We start from the raw sequence: 20,202 nt of genomic DNA, 5'->3' as shown, positions 1-20,202 counted from the left end.
TCATGGGGTAGGACCACCTCTTGCCAAGCAAGGGCCCTTTACCTGGGCTCTGTCCCAACTTGTGCCATCCATGCTTTTGCCTAAAGGATTTGCACTTGTTTAACATGCAGAGCAACAGCAGCTATGGGAATCAGGTCAAGTCGTCCCCACTGCTTGGAGGACAGGAAGAAGAGGGACTTCCTTGAGAAACACACCCAGATCCCAAACTCCCAGGTGTTAGCCTGTGTGTCCCATCCATAAGAGTGTCCTTGTCCACTCGGCAGTCTCCAGTCAGCATGTGAGTGCTGGCATTTCCTACAACTGCCAGTGCCAAGGGATGGGGATGTTGCTGCCATCTCGTAGTCCTTCAGCCAAGGGAGCTGGGGAGGAGAGAGGACCCATGTTGGGAGTGTACTGCCAGCAGGACGATGATAGGGCAAACGGGACCCCACAAAGCCCAGCTCAGGCATGGAGAAAGCCCCCCTACTTTCTAATGCCTGTCTGAGGCTACTTGGGAGCATCTATAATCAAAGTCCAGTGATGGTTTTGCATACAGGTGTGAAAATAAGCCTGGCTGACCAAGAAACTGAGGCCAATGGTGCTGGAAGGGGGATGGCAGAGACCTGGTGCCTAGGGGAGAAATGAGAAAAACATACCCACAGCAGCCAACTGGAGCAAAATTCCTGGGCAGCTTAAGAGCCCCAAGAGCAACTCACAAGACATCCCCTCTAATTCCCTCCTTCTCCCCGCTTAGGCTTTGTTCCGGCCCCTCCATGTAGGTACAGAGCTCTAATCTCTCTGGCATGCAAATAACCACCGGTTTGCCGTGCTCTCCTCCTTCACCCATTTCCCAAATCTGGCCCCTCACGGCGGGGAAGGGAGGGTGAGGGAGAGGGCTGTGCACTGTGGCCTCCCAGAGGAAAACACAGTGGGCTTAATGGATCTCCTGGGCCTCACTGCTGGAGGCTTCTGTAGCAGGGCAGGTCCTGGAGGGCTCCCAGCTAGAGCAGACTGGGACGGGAGAGGCTCAAAGGAAGATCTCAGAAGCCAAAAGGGGTTCACATTGCTGGCTCTGACCTTGCACCAGCCTGCAGGCAAGGCTGGATATGGAGCAAGTTGGGGTGCTGCAGATCCTGATGCCCCACCACATCAGATGCAGCTCTCCAGTCTCAGCTGGGAGCTGTGACTCTGCTCGGCTGCATCTGACCAGGGGTTACAGAGCTGTGGGCTGCCCCAAATTCAGGGGGACCTTCCCACTTCTGCCCAGCTGTGGCTTGACCTCCCACCCTGAAGCAATCCTGCCTTGCCTGGCAGGGTGCAGGTGCACAGAGATGATGTGGTCCCCCAGTGAGGCTTTCAGAGCTTGGAGATGGTGGGCATGGAGAGAAACCTTGTGGTAAATGTTTGCCTGCTCTGCTCTTCTCTTCTTGCAGTGCCTGGAGATTTCTCTCTCTTTCTCTCTCTCTCTGTTGCCCTACCTCCTCCCAGCCTGCCTTTCCCCTCCCAGGCTAGACGATGGGGAGACCTGACCCAGAGGAAGGGCAGCTCCCAGCTCCCGTGAAGCCCCCGGATGGTGGCTGGGGCTGGATCGTGCTCCTTGGCTGCTTTGTGATCACCGGCTTCTCCTATGCCTTCCCAAAAGCCGTCAGTGTCTACTTCAAGGAGCTCATGAAGGATTTCCATGTGGGCTACAGTGACACAGCCTGGATCTCCTCCATCATGCTGGCCATGCTCTACGGGACAGGTGATACTTGGACACACTTCCCCCTCCCCAACTTGTGCCTTCCCCACCCTGCTACAAGCCCAGACCATGTCCCCATGGGCTCTCCTCACGCTCACTGGCCTGGTCATGAACCAACATGCAGAATACAAATGTCCCACCACTTCTCTTCTAGAAGTGTGCTGCATTTCATGTGCCTGTTTCCTCTGCGCCAGGAGACCTCAGGGGTCACCCCACCTGCCTCTCAGACAGTTGACATGGGGTTTGCTCCCATTGCTGAAGTGCTGCCCCAGCACATCAAGCCCATCTTGTTCCCAGGGAACAGGGGGCTGAAGGCAGGGCAAAGCAGAGGTCTCCACACCGCAGCCTCTCTCCCTTGGCTGGGCCCAACGGATATGTATCTATCATCTAAGCAGCCAAGTAGTGACCTCCGTCATTAGTGTTCATCTTCCTCAAGTACTCTGCTTGGGCTGGCTGCCCCTTCCCAGTTGTCCTGTCTTCTTCTGGTCTCCTACTCTGTCTCCTCTGCTTCCTCCCAGGACCAGTATGCAGCATCATGGTGAACCAGTTTGGCTGCCGGCCTGTCATGCTCATTGGTGGGCTGCTAGCTTCCTCTGGGATGATCCTGGCATCTTTTACAACCAATATCATTGAGCTTTATCTGACAGCTGGCGTGCTGACAGGTGAGAGCCCCAGGAGTTGCGGGGGGGGACGGGACACAGACTTACCTGGGGAAGAGCCAAGGCCATGTTGTATCTCCCTTTAGCATTGCCATGTCTAGCATCAGGTCTCCCCTCACCTATTCACACCTGCTCACAGGAGGCATCTAGTCCTGAGCGTTGCACCTATGGGAGATGCATCTGCTGGATCTGAACAGGCAGGGCCTGTGGTTGAGGGGAGAGGGACAGAAGAAACGTAAAAGTGGTGTTCAGTGATCATGGCAACTGGGGTGGCATCAGTATATAGTGGTAGGGGAGAGAGGCAAAGTTCCTGTTTAAGGCACAGGTCCTGTCTAAACATGGCCACAGTTACCTGATTCAAATACACTTCAGGTAGACAGGCTGTTTTAGCCCATCTTCTCTGGGGGCAACCCACCAACATGAAGGAGCAGAGGCTTGTGAGGAACACATGAATCCCATCATGGGACTAGAGGACTAGGAGTTTTCAGCTTGTTGCAAACCACGTCTCATGTCCTTGCACTCCCTGTCTCCCTCCTGACTCTCACCCTCATGTAGGTCTGGGTATGGCGTTGAACTTCCAGCCCTCACTGATCATGCTGGGCACCTACTTTGACAAGCGTCGGCCTCTTGCCAATGGACTGGCTGCTGCTGGGAGCCCTGTCTTCCTTTCCTCCCTCTCTCCACTGGGGCAAGTGCTGCTGGAGAAGTTTGGTTGGCGAGGAGGGTTCCTTATCATGGGGGGCCTTCTGCTTAACTGCTGCACTTGTGGGGCAGTCATGAGACCCCTGGATATGGGCATGAAGCGGAAGATGGAGAAAACTCAGGACAAATACGAAGCCAAGGAGATGCTGCCCATAGGAGGGAAATCAGAAGAGGGAATCAGCACCACTGATGGAACCAAAAAAGCCAAGAAAGCCAAGAAGAAGCCCAAGAAAGGAAAGAAGCTTCTGGATTTTAGTATCTTTTCCAACCGAGGGTTTATCATTTACACTATTTCAAAGTTCATTCTGGTCTTGGGTCTCTTCGTGCCCCCCATATTGCTGGTCAACTACGCCAAGGACACAGGCGTACCAGACACAGAGGCTGCATTCTTGCTCTCCATCATTGGTTTCATAGACATCTTTGCCCGCCCAGCCTGCGGCATGGTGGCAGGTTTGAAGTGGGTCCGCCCTCACGTGGCATACCTGTTCAGCTTCTCTATGCTCTTCAATGGCTTGACAGACATCTGCAGTGCCAGGGCTAGCAATTACACGGGGCTGGTCATCTTCTGCGTCTTTTTTGGCATCTCTTACGGCATGGTGGGGGCACTGCAGTTCGAGGTGCTGATGGCCATTGTTGGCTCCCAGAAGTTCTCCAGCGCCATTGGGCTGGTCCTACTTATTGAGGCTTTCGCCGTACTCATCGGTCCACCCTCTGCAGGTAGGTCTCTTGCTGCAAAACACAGGTGATTTGTTTGGCTGCCATTCCACGGTATTGCAGGTATTGGGCATGGGCACGGTACTTGAAGAAAGACCCTATTTCTCAGCTTCAAATTCCCTCTGGAAGCTGAAATCTGAAGTGAGAGCTCCCAGTCTCACTCCACGCACCACAACACTGAATCTGAGCAGGGGTAGAAGATGGCAAGTGATATTTCTCTCTCTGCTTTGCTCAGAGACCTGAGCGATGGCAGGCATACAGAGCTATCCAGAGTGGCATGACTTCCAGCATCCCTCAGTCCTGATCAGTGGCACTTCCCTCTCTTTCATGCTGGGATCCAGGTCTCTGCCTTCACTGCAAATGTTGCATAAAATCATGTTATGGGTGGGGTCAGGCACATGCTGCAGGCAAACCCTTGAGAGTCTTCAGTAGGACAAGGCGAGGGTCTTCCAAGTTCTCCTTGGTGTCCATGGCCTTTTGATTGGTGCTGTGAATAATGTTCTCAATTTCTGTTGGCCCCAATCCCAAGGCACAGGCGTCTTGGTGTCAATCAAGTCAAAACAGTTTGTAGAGCCACCTAAGGCATTTGCTGTTACTTTTTTTTAAGAGGATTAAGACACTCACAGCTTCTCAAACAGTCTAGTCGAGGCCACAGTCCTTGATAAGGTCCATGCCCCACAAACAGCCCATAAACAGGCTGTTGAATGGGGAGAGACCCTTCACCCAAGAGGTTGGTGTAGGTTACTGTTAAGTGTCTGATCAGGTCCGAGAAAGCCAAATCATGCCAAAGGCTTATTTCCAAATGAAGTGCAGTTCCCTGCACCTGCGATTTGCAAGGAAGGGTCAGAGACAGACCATGGGCAAATCCCCGGGCATGAACCACTCCGTTGCTTCCTGGGCTCCCTTCCTTCGGCTGCAACATATGGGCTAAAGCCCATCAGTGAAGACTTCTGTGTGAATGATCTTTTCCCCAGCACATACCACCAACTATGAGCAAAACCCGCCCTCAGTAACTCCACCCAGCTCTCAGGTAAAAATTGGTGGCCAAGAGAAGACCCTCTTGATGCTAACACTAATTCATGTCCCATCTTACAAGCTGTGCAGCAGTTGGCAGTCCCAGGCCAGGAAGGGTCAAGAAATACATGTCTCGGAGCTGCAGAGAGATCATGGCGGGAGAGAGGGGGATTTAACAGCGCCTTGCTCCAAGGAGCAAGGCACACCAGTGGGTGGTGATGGGGGACATCCCTTAGCCCTCCTGCCTCAGTGCAGCTGTGCCTTGGTACTGTGTGCACGCACAATGGGACACAGACGGTGCAGGGTCACTGAAGAATGGTGTTGGGGGGAGCCAAGTCGTGGTTCCCACCTTCCCCCCAGGGGTACCTGCTGCTGCAAGACCCCCTTGGTACGGGAAGCTTGAGTGTGCTGGCAAACCCCATGGCTTGGACTCGGGGGAGCAGTGCTCGGCTGGAAGAGGGGGGTTGAACAAAGTGGCTTTGTTTGGTGTAATCCTCCTGAGCTGCTTCCCGCTCCGTGGGGCTGAGGGGGTTTGGCACAGGATAAGCTGCACACACACACACACACACACATGCGCGCGTGTGCGTGCACACAGGCTCCTCGCTCGCCATCTGGCTTGGGTGAAGAGGGGCACATTTACCTGGGGAGGAATTTGCCACACGCCTCCCATGACTACTCCAGGAGGGACCTCAGCGTGCCCTGGGGCTGGTTGCAGGCCATGCACCATAGCACAGCAGGGACTGGGGGTCACACACGCAGTCAGGAGCACGCGGGACCGGGATGAAGCCTCCAGTCAGCATGGTCCCATCCTGACTGCAACAGGGCGGCTGCTTACGCTGCCCAGCACCAAGGACTGGGAACCGTCCCTCCATTGCCAGCCCCGGTGCATTCAGAAGATACATTGAGAACATCTCTTTGGCAGAGAAGTGATCAGGTGTGGGCCAACCAAAGGGACTTCTCTGCCAAAGAGATGCTTCTTCTCCCCCTCTGAATGTTTTCCTGACATGATAGCTTAAGAAATAGCAGTGCCTTCTCAATTTTTTTTTTTTTTTCTGAGACTGGACAAGCCTAGTCCTCAGAGGCTCATGTCACCTTGGCAAGAAGAAAATGGCCCACCACGATGCGAGACCATAACATCAGTGCGTCACAATTATTTAACCTTGTCCAAACAAGGGAAAACACCAACCCTGCACTCTTACAGTACTCTCCCTGCTGGTACAGTGTGGCTCTCACCCAGGGTGATTTTTAGATATTCAGGCTTCTTGCTCTTCCCTTGAGAAACGGGTCCTCAGCCAAATGCAGGTGCTGCCTGCCTGCGCTGGGCTGTCCATGCAGGAGTGCGTAGGCTGAGGCTGTCTCATTTCTTCTCCAACCATCAGGCCGCTTGGTCGATGCTCTCAAGAACTATGAGGTGATCTTCTACCTGGCGGGCTCAGAGGTGGTGCTCTCCGCTCTCTTCCTGGCCATGGCCACCTACTGCTGCCTGAACCGAGGGAAGAAGAAGGAACTTCCCCCGGAGAAGAACCCCTCCACGGGCGGTGGGAGCGACACCGAGGAAGCAGAGTCCGACATGCAGGAAGCCGAGGAGCACAGCAGCGACAACCACCAGCCGGCCCACAGCACCGACAACGCCGTGGTGGCGGCCAGCGAGGAGGCCAACCACATGGCAGAGGAGCAGAGTGGGGAGGGAGGCGGGTGTCCCGAGGGGGATGGGGAGGTGTTGGCACGAGATGGCTGCAACGCTGACCAGACGGTGGAGAGGGACAGGTTTTAGGCAGGGCAGAGGAACAGGAATGTATAAAACCGGCCTTGTTTGCACGCACCTCAGTGTGGGAGGGTAGGTGGGATATGGGGTGGAGAAAGTTGAGACAAAACCAGATGTAACAAGTAAGAGGGAGAGGTATAAGAATAGCTGGTCCTTAGGTACATATGTCCACATACCTACCCAGTGATACGTCTACTTGCATCCTGCACCCATGCTGGTACAACACAGGCTCAGAGCAGCCCAAACACCAAAAAGAAAAAAAAAAAAAAATCTTCTTTCCTCACTTCCAAACCAGCCCTGGAGAAAGTCTTTTGAAGAGGCTGCCAAGGACTCTCCTTTTCCTTCTGCATTGTCATAATACAGAACACAAACAATTAGAGACTCTTTGTAATCGGATCTGGTCTGGTATCAGTGTTTCCTCCGCCCCACTTCCACGGTCGGGATAGCGCCAGGCTAGCTGGCAGTAGGTTTAGGAGGTGGTGTAATCCATAGCTGTCATCTGGGCCACCTCCAGCTGCAGCCAGCATGGGGGTAGACACTGCGTTCCCTGCAATACCTCCCTCGGGCACTGCCAAACCGGTGGGACACTGGCTCTGACCACCTCCATCTGGAGCATCTTTTGTGGGAGGTAAAGCTGGGGCAGTGACACGTGATGCTGCTTGTCCAAGTAGGAAAGCACTGGGATAGAGGCCGCTGCTGAGGTTCAAGAAGAAGATATCTAAGAAAGACTAATGCCATCACATGAGCAGCCACGAGACGGAGCCTCGCCAACAGGAACAGCAGCGAGCCAGCTTTATCTAGGCTGAAGCGAGTCCTGTTGACGTGTGAAGGGAACAACTGGGCCCCTATGGGGGGGGGTGGGGGTTTCAGGGCAGGTAAATAACCGTGTCCCAAGCGATTATCCACTCCGCAGGAATGGCACCAGACGTGTGTGTTTTCCTTTTAAATAGAGAAAACCCGCTTACATAAAGGAATCAAAGGTAAGGCAGAAGGACAAGCCACAGCCCCTGGGTGTCACTAACGAGGGTGTTGGAGCACGTGGTAAGGCAGGCATGACCCTCTCACCCCTGCTGCAGTGGTGGATTTCTAGATTCAGGGAGGACAACCTTCCCTGGCATGCTTAAACCACTCCTAATCTGCTTTAGGACTGGATCTTTTATAAACACTCCTGGCCAAAGCCCTTTCTTCCGGTTTCCTGAACTGCTTCACCTCAGAGGCCCTGGGGGAACCTGTGACTATAGCGAGGGATCAAAAACTAAGCAGAGGGCTACAGGGATGGCAGCTCCTGGGACCATCAAGTAGGTGTTTCATTCCAGCCCAGACTAACTACAAATTAACAGGTAATGGGCGAAGCCTGCAGGACCCATAAAGTCATTTGAACCCAGCGGGGCAACGGGGACATTCTAGATGCTCCCAAGAAAAGAGCAGTAAAAGATGAGCAAAATAAAGCTGCTGAAGAATGTCAGTTTAAGAAGAGACATAAGAACTGGATATTGGAGGGGAGAAGGTAAACCCCACGGGGCTGTGCCCTGTCCCACCATGGCTAACACCACTGTTGTTACCTCTGATTGTGAGCCAGTCAGGGCGGTGACTTTGGGCTTTTTCCTATTCAAACCCACTTAGAAACATCCCCAATCAGACTACGCACCACGACAAACAAAGCTCTGGGAGAACGAGAAGCAGCAGCAACGGTGATGGAGCCCTGTAGGCATTCATTCACTGCTCCGCCAGCTCCTGCTCTCCCCTCCCCACAAGGTAAGATCACTGTTTCTGCTCTGCTCGACCAAGTTGCTCTGCAGCTCTTCCCTGGTCCCCCAGGCCGGGTTTTCCTTATTCGCCAATACCCCCTCCAAGAAGCAGCTCACAACTTCCCAGAGGTCCAAGGTCCACAGCGTGAAAACAACTGCCCTTGTCAGCACCAGGCAGGTCACTACAACAAGGTCCCCTCTGTTTCCTTGTCACCAGTCAACATTTCCCACTAAGCCTCCCACCCTTAAATCTTTTCACAAAAGCACGTAAAAGCCCTTAGGGTACGGGTGCTGTAGGGTACAGGTGCTGTAGGGTACCCAGCCCTCTTCCTTCCCCTCCACCAGTCAGGCTGCAAAAAGCCTGGCTACGCTGCCTTCCACTTGGCGTTACTGGCTGCGCTGAAGCATTTTCTCTGTTCCTCTTGACTGCTCCGTATTTTGGGACCGCGAACAGCTCTGAAAGAGGATCAGGGACTTAAGCATCAGCTCAAGCTTGTGATGCAATAGCTGAGCTGCGTGGAGAAGCTGGCCCTGGAGGGGTGCAAGGATGCCACTAGGCAGGACTGAGGCAACTGGTGGCTTTACAAGGCTGGTGTTCCCCTGGGAAGCCAAGACGTGGAGAAGCTGGTATTACATGGAGGACTGGCTTTGCTACAGCATTTATAAGCTGCCTCCTCTGGAAACCTGTGCTGCAGTGACCACCGCAGCTTGGCATAGAGATTATCCACCAGTATGAGCAAGGAAAAAAATGGCCAGCACATGACACCCATCTTCCCATCATTATATTTTAAGATTAAAAACAGTGGAGGATGAGCAAACAAATCTCTAAAGAAAACCCATGAAGGACAGGAAACGAAATGTGACATTTTTCTTTATTAGAGACAACAGTCAGTACATCAGAGTCCATTTAAATCTGCCAGAGCAGCTTGACCATGGATGGCTTTCTTCCAGGCACCCACAGAGATGACAAAGCTCCAAAAACAAATCAAAGAGAAAAAAACCAAAACAAAACAAACATCTCAATCATAAATTAATGCCCTTAAATAACTTCTCTCACTACCACTAGCATGTAATGACAGAGAAGTCAAAACCCTTGCCTCTGAGCAGCACACCACTCCTGGCAGTTGTGCTGCCCGCTGAAAGAGAAAGTGCCATCTGCATCGGGGCTCAGCCCACAGCAACGGAGGGAGGAGAAAAGAAAAGGAAGGAGGAAAGAAGCAGCCTCACTACCTTGGTTTTCCTTTCTCCCGTTCCCTTGTGCTGGGGAATGGGACATTAGCTACTGCTGCTGGCTGGCCCAGAGGCAGCACAAAATGGTTGTGCAGAGAGGAGAGCAGGAGGTGGTACGCTATTCACACTCTGCACTAAAAAACTCAAAGCCTCTGCCTTCAGGCCATGTCTTCCTCTCTCCACAAGGCTTCCCATCTCTCCTCTTTAGTTTAAGGATGGGACATCTCCTTTGCGGTTCTAAGGTGGCTCCTCCTGGCACCTGCACAAGGAAAGAGCGTGCAGGAGTGCCTGCACATCCTCAAGAAGCACGTTTGGTTATTGTCCATCGCTGTAAGACAGAACGATGGAAAGGAAATGCATGCAGCTTTGCGGTTATTCCCAGGAACCTGCCTGCCTCAGACAAGCACGTTCACCTCAGCACCTCTGCCGAGTAGGAGGGCTCCTTCCTGAGCCAGGTCCCTCCTTCCCGCAAGGAAGGGCAGAGCCACATCCTGCAGGAATCTAGCCCGGGGGCGTAGCTATGGAGTGTGCACACGCTGCCAGCTGTGCAGGAGCCTGGGGACTATGAAGAGGATAGTAGCCAGGGAAAGAGACTTCTAAATCTTTGCAGCAGGGTTGCAGCGGCCCAGCATAGCAGCCCCTGCTTTGAGAGCTTCCCCCAGCCCCTTGGTCGGGGGGGGGGGTGATCAGTTCCAGGCATTAGTTCAGACTTGCTCCTATTTCTTACACACAGTGGCGCGGAGAGCTGGGAGTGGTGGGAGTGATCATCCTACAAAAATCGGTCCTGCAGCCCATGGGGACAGAAGGAAGAGACAGAGGAAGCTTAAAACAGGCCAGAGAATGGGAAGCTTGAAGACAGCGAGCAGCGGGGTGAAGAAAACACTGCTGGTGCGAACACTTTCCCATAGCACAAGGGGAGGACAGAAGGGGGCCGTTCTCGCCATTCGTAATCGTCTCCAGACGTTTAACCGGCTTCCGTGTGCCAGAGGGGAGTGACGCACCCCACATGCTCAGCAGTGTCCTGTCTGCGCACAGTCACATGGTGGTGTGGTAGGGGATTTTCCTCCCCACACCTCCGTACCCGAGTTGGGCAGCAGAAGTCTCTGGAGAAAAAAGGAACATCCAGGCAAACAAGCAAGGGAAGAGAGAGGAAAGCAGAGGTTGGTCCCAATCCAACCAGCTACCCCCACCCAAAGCAGAGGAGGAATCCCAGGCCGGACATACACAGAAAGTCACGGAGGATGAATCGCCATGTGAAATACATGTTTTTATAACAGTCTGCAAAGTCTTTCCTCTGGCCATGCCGGCACACTCAGGCATCATCAATGAGCTTTTCACCATTTGCGTCCTCCTTCCCACTACCCTCTCTCTCGCTTCCTCCTTCTTCTTCTTCTGCCCCGTCCGTGTACGTGTCCTTCTGCCCATAGTTGAGAGTAGTGCGGGCAAGGTCCACCTCGATGGGAAAGACATCCGCATCTCGGAGGACGGCATAGCAGTCGTCGTAGTACTTGGACATCGTGGAGACAAAACGCTGGAGCTGGAACACGATGTCCTGCACTGTAGTGGAGACATGTTGGGAACAAATCAGGTGAAAACCCCCTTCCCAAACAGCGTGAAGGCTGCGATCAAGCCTCCCTTGCCAACATTAGATACAGTCTCCTACGCGTTAATCCCTTTTGGCCCCCGAGGGTGGATGTCTCGGCGACAGCCACAGAAGGGTTCTTCAGCGAAGACTTCTGAGCTGAGCCGAAGGAGGAGCATGAAGGCCAAAGCCATGTCTGCCTGACCCCTTCAGGTGCTGGATACAGCAGTGGTACTCACCGTGTTTCTGGTCCAGGAGCTCTATTTTCTCTAGCACGTCCTTCCTCATCTTGGCAAAGCGCGTGCGAGCCTCCTGCCGGCAACGTAGGATAAGGCGGTATTCATAGTTCCCAGTGCTGACCCGGTAGAGGGGTTCACCCAGAGCCTGCCAAAAACATGGCGCCGTTTTAGACTCCCACAACAGTGCTTGTACACACAGTTTGCCTACCGATGTGGACTCACAATGACCTTGGGTGATTACAGCCCTCTCAAGCTCACTGGAACTGCAGTCAGGAAGCATGAAACATGAGGAATGCTGAGCCACGTCAACAACTGGCAGTCAGTAGGGCCATTCTGAAGGCCAAATACACGCCAACCGACGGTAAAGAAAAGCATCACTACTAAGCAAAGACAAAAGGACAGGCACCTTCCAACCCAGCATGGATAAGTGGCATGGCTTCTTATCTGAACTATTAAGACAGGCACCATGAACAAACAAGTCTAGGGTCTGAGGGATATATTAATTTATATCAATCACACAAAAAATTCTGCCCTCCTCTGCAAGCTTCACCCTATATGGATTGCATAACATATTATACATCTACACAGGGAACCCTGTGGTATCTACAACCATCCAGACACAACGCTGGAAACCAGTAGGGAGGGACCTATACATTGTCCTACAAAATAATTTTGAAAGGGGTTAGATCTGTCAGCAAAACAGCGTTCTTCTCTTGCACCTGTAAACATAACATACATAAAAATCCGTGTTATGGACTATGGCTTGGTAACACGCGCTGCATGCACCAAAACCCAAAGATGTTACTCTGCTGGGCAAGACTGGGATTCTTTCCTTCCCATTTAGCAGGAAAGATAAAATTAAATGTTGTCTTAGGGAAGTTTTATTCCTTCCTGGCACTGGGAATTGGGCATTCCAAAAATTCAAATCCCTGCTCTGAGATCAATACCTAGGATAAAACAAGATCTTACTTTTATGCAGGGAAACTGGGCACGTAGGGGACACCTTTAGCTATCTTAAACAGAGCTGCTAAGGATTACAGATGTAAAACTCTAAACCAGACAGCAAACTGTTACTGGAGAATGTTGCCAGGTTTCGTTTTTTTTTTAAGTCTTCTGATTTTAAATTACCTATTTTTAGGAAAACCTCTATTGTTAAGAGAGATCCTTTAATCAATTTTCCTCAACTACAAATGCAGCTTTCACATGCGTTTCGCTAGAGAAGCTAAACCTCCATTTCTCAGAAACAAGTCCAGAATTAATGATAAGCTGTACACTACACACAAATGGAATCTGTGAAGATAACACCTTAATCCTCCTTACACAAGCTAATATTACTTAAACACTGAGACAGGCAACCACCAAGCAAACAAGCTGCAGAGGAGATGTCTGGTCCCTCTACTATTTCACAGCACCAGTGATTCATGACAGTTATTGGCAGTGTTTCCTAGGTAGCATTTAAGGATCTCCAATTTCTAGCATGTTAAGAACAAATGTGTGTAATTGTTAGGATGCATTCACTAGTTTGGGTGCACACAGGCACAGGAGCGCTTTTGCAATTACAAGGCAGTGTGCATAGGGAAGCTGCAGAAACAGAGTTGCAGTTGTCCTTGCCACAGTACTGGTACTTACAATGCAGCTGTACTCTTCATCATCCATCTCTTTGACTTTCAGGCAGTAAGACTGCGTAGCATTTAAAGTAAAAAAAAAAAGGGCAAAACAAGAAGAAAATATTAAGAATTAGAAGCAATTTCATCATCACCCATAGCCATAGGGTTGTACCATTTCAAGCCTTCCTTCAATGCTGCAGCTAGGGACACGGGAAAGCACAGTGGGATCAGAGTATATTAAACATCCCAGGTGGAAAGAATATCTGTTTAGAGAAAGACGGGGAGAGAAAATGGTGGGGGAGAGAGAAGGTGCTTATTATTTATATTACAGGAGCAAATACTTTAGATAAGTATAACCTAAGTAAGAGGAAAATTCTTCACTCATCTACTGTTTGGGAAAACACAGTACCAGAAAAATATGAGGCGGCAATAAATAAAGAGGGGGGGGAAAGATGAATTGTGGGAAGGATTGATGTGGGAAGAGATGCTGCCATATTCACTTGCCTTAGGGCTGCAGCTCCAAATACTTCTCTCAACTGGTAAAAGGAAATAGATTCCTACAGTTATAGAACAGATGCGCTTAACAACCCTACCCTTTTTCGGTGTAGAAAACAAGGGGTGAGTGGAATGGAGGAGGAAAAAAAAAAGGCATGGTCTAAATGAAAGCAAATATGACTTGACAGTTGTTTACTTTGGGTAAAGAAAGACTATCCAAAACTACCTGAAAAATCTGGACTGGAGAGCTATTGAGGGGAGTTCAAGAGCGTAAGTTGCATAGGAACTCTTTACAAATAAATAAGAAAATTTATTCGGTCATGTAGAAGATAAGTCATCTGGATTCTGGGAGATCTTTCTTACCAGTGAGAACTATTAGGTTAAAAGCAGGTGTCTGAATCTGAGTAATCTGGCAGTAGACAAACAACTGGAAAAAATAATGCATTCTTGCATGGACTGTGGAAGAATGGACATGTGATCGTATAGGCTATATGTGACCCTCAGGCTATGATTCTATGAAACTTAATTTCAACCATCACTAAAAAAAAAACCAAAACAAAACCAAGCAAGCAGCTCACCAAATATTCAAACTTGACATCCAGGTATTTTTTGATAGTCAGCCTTGTGTCAGGAATGGCTTTATTCAGATACGTATTCAAGTCAGTAAGCATCTGCAAGGCAAACATCCTGTTGCTGAATGTAAGACCAAAAAGCAGGACTACAATTCATCAAGTGCAACCTTCTAACCAGCACAGGTCATGAGACTGCCTCGAGTCAACTCTCTTTTTGAACTAGAGCATATTTGAAAGAAAATATTTGATCTTGACTCAGAATTGCCATGGTTAGAGCATCCATTACTGTCACTGGCAAGCGGTTTCAGTGTTAGAAATGCATGCCTCACTTCTAGTCTGAATTCGTCTTCTTTTGACTCATCTTGTTTCATTTTCAATTGGTCTGGGAAACCATTCGCCCTGATTCAAAGGCCCACTACCCAACGTTGTCCATCCAACACGGCACTGAAAGTGGTGCCCAAATCAACATTAAATCCTCTCTTTGCTAAACTAAGTGGACAGAACCCCTGGAGACTCTCACTCAAATATATTGATTGAAATCCTTCAATTGTTCCTGGACTGCTTATCTAAACTCTTTTAAATTTAGTGATATCTTTTAATTATGGGTACCAATATCAGGGAAAGGGCTCTAGGGACTGCACTGATCAAACTATCCCCTCATCCCCAAAAGAAAAGGAGAGGAATAAACTCATGTGCAAAAGTCAAAGGGACAAGATTGATGTATTCACTACGTTACCTCTTAGGTTCTTTATGAAGAGAGTTCCCTGAAGGAAAGCAGACAAAGACAGTTCTTCCCACAATGAATGATCTTTAAGACCACACCTTCAAAGACAGGCTTCTGTCTTTCTAGATTCCCCTCTTCTCCAGACCCTTTACTCCTATGGTTAAATTCTTTACCGGCTTAATTGTTTTCAGAAGGTGAATCCCAAACTTCTCAATGTTGCGATGGGCATCAGCAAATTTCACAAGGCTTCACTGGCAGCTGGTTGCGGCTCCCGTACACCAATGACAGAGAAAACGTCTCCAAATGCTGGATGAGGGTAATAAATACAAACAGATGAAAGAAGAGGTTGACCCTGGAGAAGAATCTGGCCTCCAATGTTACAACTCCTTACCATAACTTTGCAATTAGCTGGGGAATGATGCTACATATTCCCTAAAGACCAGAGGTTGGCAGGGCATTTCTTCAGTGTCTCATGTGAAAGACAGGGCCTGTGTTAGCACCATGAGCGCTAATGCCAGGAGAGCAGGCCTTCCCAGCTCATTTCTGCAACACTTAGTTTTCTTTAAGTGAGGGAATCAAGTACTGACTAAAATTCCTGAAACTGGAGGTCAAAGATTTCTGCTCCCTTCACTCAAGATTCTTTACCTCTGTGTGTCTGGGATAGCTCAAAGAAAGCCCTGAGAAGACTCTTGGTGTGCTCTGTCAAGCCTGTGATGGAAGACAGAAAGAACATTTGTCATTTCACTGAAACATAATGGAGGCATCCTTCTCTCCCATCTGGTGTCTGATGGAAGGCACAGTTTACCTTTGTATAACTCTGCAGTCCTCTCCAGCTCCTCTAATCTCTTCACTAGTCCATCTAAATGGAAACAAGAATCAGAATACAGAATTACAACAGTCAAATCCAGGACATGGTTAAGACTTGACTGACTGGAAAAACACCAGTTTCATACTTTTGGTTCAAATTTCTCTCACCTCTTAATGCCTGTCCCCTGGTCCAACATTGGAAGCTTTTAAAATAACTGCCAACTAGTTTTACAGTGTGGCGTCATCATCTATCAGCATTCACGAAGTCGGTCCCCACTTTAAATTAATTTGACCTTAGCTAACATTTAAATGGCCCCAATGACAGGATATATTACTCGGGAAGGGCAGAGGCAATCACAACAGTGAGGCATAGCAGAAGAAAAGAATTACGAAGGAATAGCGTGGAACATGCAAGTAACTATAAAAAGTAGGTAAGCACAAAAGGATAAGTGTTCCCTTAAGAAAACGTCCTCCTGGACAACACTTACCATTGCAAAGTATGGCTCGGCTTAACCCCAGGGCATCCGCTGTCCCTGAGCTCATGTTCTCTACCAGTCGATGCTTTACCTTCTTCAATACTAAAGGCCAAAAGAGAGTTGCAGATCAGGGTCATTTCTATGGGCATGAAAAGCTCACTAGTATACTTCACCACTTTCTCAGGCATTGAATAAACTGAACTTCACTCACTATTGAGGTAGCGAGCAGAAAAAGAATACCATAGAAACTAGATGTTCTGTCCAGCCGTGCATAGGACATCTTCTATCTTGCCTATCTGTTCTGCTCTCACATCCTATATACTTCAATCAATAGAGCTCCACCACTTCTTTTGGAAGACTATTCCAATCAATCACTTTGCTATAAGCTACCTATTCATGGTATTTGGAACTAAACTTTGCTTATGCTACTTGCTGTATTACTTCAACTGAAGTCAGGAGACAAGGCTGAAAGCAAGACAAACAGGATTTAATGTTCAAAGTTATCCCTTTGCTTACTTTTATCTTTTGAATCTTAGTTAAACCCTTTTGTCAGTCCTTGATGGAATTCATTTCTGTCTTTGGTGGTCATACCCTGCAAATTACTAGAGACAGTTATGCCCTTTTTGGCATCAGATGACTCGGCTACATTTATTTAGAGGCAAACTTGCAGGGGTGCCAAGTGTCTGCAGCTCCCAAGAACTCAGCTGAAGCCACAGTGTTCAGCATCTCTGGAAAATACCATATTTTCACCACACTTCTGTTTCCCCAGAAATCCATCTCACTCCTCACAATTTTCCTGAACCCCTGCCAATTCATTAGCACCTTAATCACCATGAAAAGAAATGAAAGCAAAAAGAATAGATAGACATTTTAGGAAAGTGAGAAAGATAGACCATATAAAGGAGACAGCTGTGTAGGCTTAGTTCAAAACACACACTTTGTTTTAGACATAAAGCCTCCTCTCTCTTCTATAAAATTTATGGTTGTACAAAACTCAGTGTAGACAGGTATTTCATCACTGTTCTCCAAGCTGAAAAGTGCAACCAGTGTTTTTCAATAGATACATTTCTGTGTACAGCTGAAAATCTCAATAGGTCAGCATAACTTACGTGTATTAAAAATAAATAAATTACATTATTATCTAGTTGAGTTTCATCATCCACGCTAAACACAGTGCAGAAAAACAAGCCTCCTACAACAACAGTCAAGCCTCAATTTAACTTTCAAGACTATTTCAAGAAGTCAGGGAAGGGTTTTTTTTAAACCTGTAATTCTCTTTGACAGTATCCATTTGAAAATGACTGAGTTAAGAGGAAGAACGGAACCAGAACTGTACTTTGTTTTTAGCTGGGACCAATCTTTCACCCCTCCATGTCATTTTAACACTCTAGGGAGAAAGAAACCAGTCTTACCGATATCCAAAGACTTGCCCTGCTTTGGGTCGGCCTGAAGCTTGTTGTAGTGTATCGTCACTTCTCCCTGCAGAAAAAGCAAATCCAAAACTGCTGTGCTGGAAGCAAGTAGCAGTGGCTTCCTTTACCAATGGACAATAAACTGTAAACTACGACCCAGAAGCTCCAGTGGCCCCCTCCTACCTCTCACCTTTACCATCTGTATCATCTTGGCCACCTCCACCTTGGTCTTCCCTTTGACGGACTTCCCATTCACTCCTGTGATTTCATCACCAGCTGCTACGGTGCCGTCTAAGGCTGCCGGAGTGTTATCAAATACCTAGTGGAGAGGAGAAAGAGCACAGGTAGTCTGGAATCCAGAGGAAGAGAAATGCAGGGCTAAACAACAAAAAAGGGACAATTACATTCCTCCTATTTAACTCAGTTGTGTTTTGTTCATGGTGAAGACGCAGTTTTTCCCCTTTCCTAACTAAGAGGTGGGCTGATCATCTTGCTCTCTCAGGAAGTTCTTGGCTCCAGGACGTACCTCCTCAAGCGCAGGGTTTCTTGATGTTGAGAATGTCACACCATTCCCCTGTGAATTCTAACATGCTCTCCAAGGAGAAGGATAATTTCAGAAGTCTTAATTTAATTCTTCCACACCTATTAGGTACTAGGGTAAGGAAATCTTGTTCACTGGAAAGTGAGACGGTGTCTCCCACTTTGAGAAAAACAAATAGCATAGGACCCTCCATGCTTTCCATCTCTCAGGCCAACACTGTTTTACAAAGATGGTTTATTCTTCCTCCCCGAGTGCCCACCTGGACAATGTAGAGACAGGGGCAGTACTGTGCTCCTCCCCCAATGCTGATCCCAATCAGGTTCTGAGAGTCCTTCTTCAGGGTCACTGTCCCAGGTACAGTGGGGATCCCCCTAGAATGAGAAAGGGGGAATGAATAACTGAACACAGTAGGCAGAGCTGCATGTGTATGAAACAACTCTGGTATCTGAGTCGATACAAACTGAAAACATAATGGGCACTGCACATTTGAATTCATCACATTATCTGCACCATAGTCTATCAGCACAGGCCAGCAGAAAGACCTTCTGGGCTATCTTTTTTGAGACTGCATGCAAGGATTAGAGGTGGGAAAGACACCCTCATCCATCGCTAGGCACCGAGGAAACACTATCATGTTTTAGAGAGAGTTTCAACTGCTCGTAGTGCTGGAGTGAGAGGAAAACTTGTGCAGCATAAATGAGATGCAAGACAAGTGCTCCATGTTAAATTAATTGCAAAGCTCATCAAACCTTTTACTTGCTCAGGAAATGCCAGTGTTCTCCTCCTTACAGACCTAAGGAGTCCAGAGTTTCTCTCCACTTCTTCTTGCCTCTTATTATCTTTCCTCCATTATAAATATTTCTCTGGCTAAGGTCACTAGTCTACAGAAGATTTGTCAGCACTGCTTTGCAATCAGAAATGCAGGGTAGTCATTGTGGAGCAACAGAAAGCGTTCTCCTTTGCCCACCAGCACAGCGATGCCTCATCCCCAGTCCCCAGAGGGAGCAAGAAATCAGGACTGAACAGCAAGTCTGACTCTTCAGCACACAGCGTCAGGAGCAGGTAAATTTATCCACTCCCATTAGGTCTCAGCTGCAAAGACTATTGCTATTGTTAGCAAAAAACCAGGAAAAGACAAGCTAAATACTCACAGCTTATCTTCCTCAATATCATAGTCCAAATCTGCAAACATTGTTTTGGCTAAGTGGAGCCTGTTCGTCTGAAACTGCTTATTCCAAACTCCCTGGGAAGAAAGAACAGAACAAACACCAATAAACCAGTGATCTCAATAGAAAACTGCAGAGAATCAACCTGTTACCCTTGTCGATCCCCTTCTTTTTTTTTTTGAACATCACATTGTGGTCTCTATTCTTATATCAAAGATGAAAAACATGTCAATTGTCTCTGTTTCTCTGCTCTGAATGAGACAGGAGAAAGTCCTCAAGTTTGAATGCTGCATGTTTCAAAACCCACACGTGTGCAGTATTTCCAAAGCACAGAACAAAACGTGGTCCTTTCTGGAAGCTGCTTCTTCAGACACTCTACCTGCACCATGGCTCCTAAAGATATTTACAGTTTTATCCCCTACATCTGTTGAACATCTCCATTTTGTTCTTGACTTCACAGCAAGTTATGTCACTTTTTGACGTTGATCTCCTATCTCGGGACGCTACGCAAAGCTTTTTGCAACCCGTTTTCACAAAAAGCCCCATTATTTCCCCATGCACAAGCCCCCCTGCTTCATTTCCTATTTAATTTCGGACAGTAATTAGCAGACGCGTTTTGGTTTCGCTCATCCTTCGGCAGCACCAAAGGCACAGCGACGCTGCCCCCATACCGCCGCGGCGGCGGCCTCCCGAGGCGGTTACCGCCACATGCAACCCCACCGGCCGCCAACGGGCGACGACTTCGCCGACAGCTCGCCATGCCACGTCCTTCCCGGCAGCGGCCTCGCACGTCAGGCACAGCCCTTTGCCGCTGCCCGGTGCGAACGCGTCTGCCGCCCCCCCGCCCTTACACCGGGCTGGGCCCGGGGCCCCACGGGGCGAGGGCCCGGCCTGGGAGGCTCGGCGTTGGGCACTGACGGCGGGGTCTCCCGGCAGCCCGAGGCCTCAGCCACAGCCCAGAGAGCCGGGGGACGGGGGGCAGTGCCCGGCCGTTTGGGGGGTCGCCCTGACAGGGCCCGGAGGGGGGTG

General features: G+C 49.1%; 2 protein-coding genes across 2 annotated transcripts; one reads left to right on the top strand and one right to left on the bottom strand.

The window, feature by feature from the left end:
- The first annotated feature begins 1,494 nt into the window (after positions 1-1,494).
- SLC16A8 (solute carrier family 16 member 8) lies at positions 1,495-6,583 on the top strand. Its single transcript, XM_050915495.1, has 4 exons — positions 1,495-1,723; positions 2,239-2,382; positions 2,935-3,798; positions 6,189-6,583. Exons 1-4 carry the CDS (start codon positions 1,495-1,497, stop codon positions 6,581-6,583), a joined length of 1,632 nt encoding a protein of 543 aa, XP_050771452.1.
- Positions 6,584-9,164: 2,581 nt separating this feature from the next.
- Positions 9,165-20,064, bottom strand: PICK1 (protein interacting with PRKCA 1). Its single transcript, XM_050915502.1, is given in 14 exon segments — positions 9,165-11,109; positions 11,374-11,518; positions 13,003-13,053; positions 14,054-14,146; positions 14,945-15,015; positions 15,018-15,077; positions 15,417-15,479; positions 15,577-15,630; positions 16,067-16,156; positions 17,467-17,533; positions 17,657-17,785; positions 18,267-18,378; positions 19,159-19,250; positions 20,025-20,064. Coding segments are annotated over 13 exon segments (1,221 nt in total). The 5' UTR covers positions 19,200-19,250; positions 20,025-20,064; the 3' UTR covers positions 9,165-10,864.
- Between the last annotated feature and the right edge of the window lie 138 nt (positions 20,065-20,202).

The sequence above is a fragment of the Gymnogyps californianus genome, chromosome 1, assembly GCF_018139145.2.
Source record: "Gymnogyps californianus isolate 813 chromosome 1, ASM1813914v2, whole genome shotgun sequence".
Classification (NCBI taxonomy): Eukaryota; Metazoa; Chordata; class Aves; order Accipitriformes; family Cathartidae; genus Gymnogyps; species Gymnogyps californianus.
The sequence above is the reverse complement of the archived record's forward strand: the minus strand, read 5'-3'. Positions and strand labels throughout refer to the sequence as shown.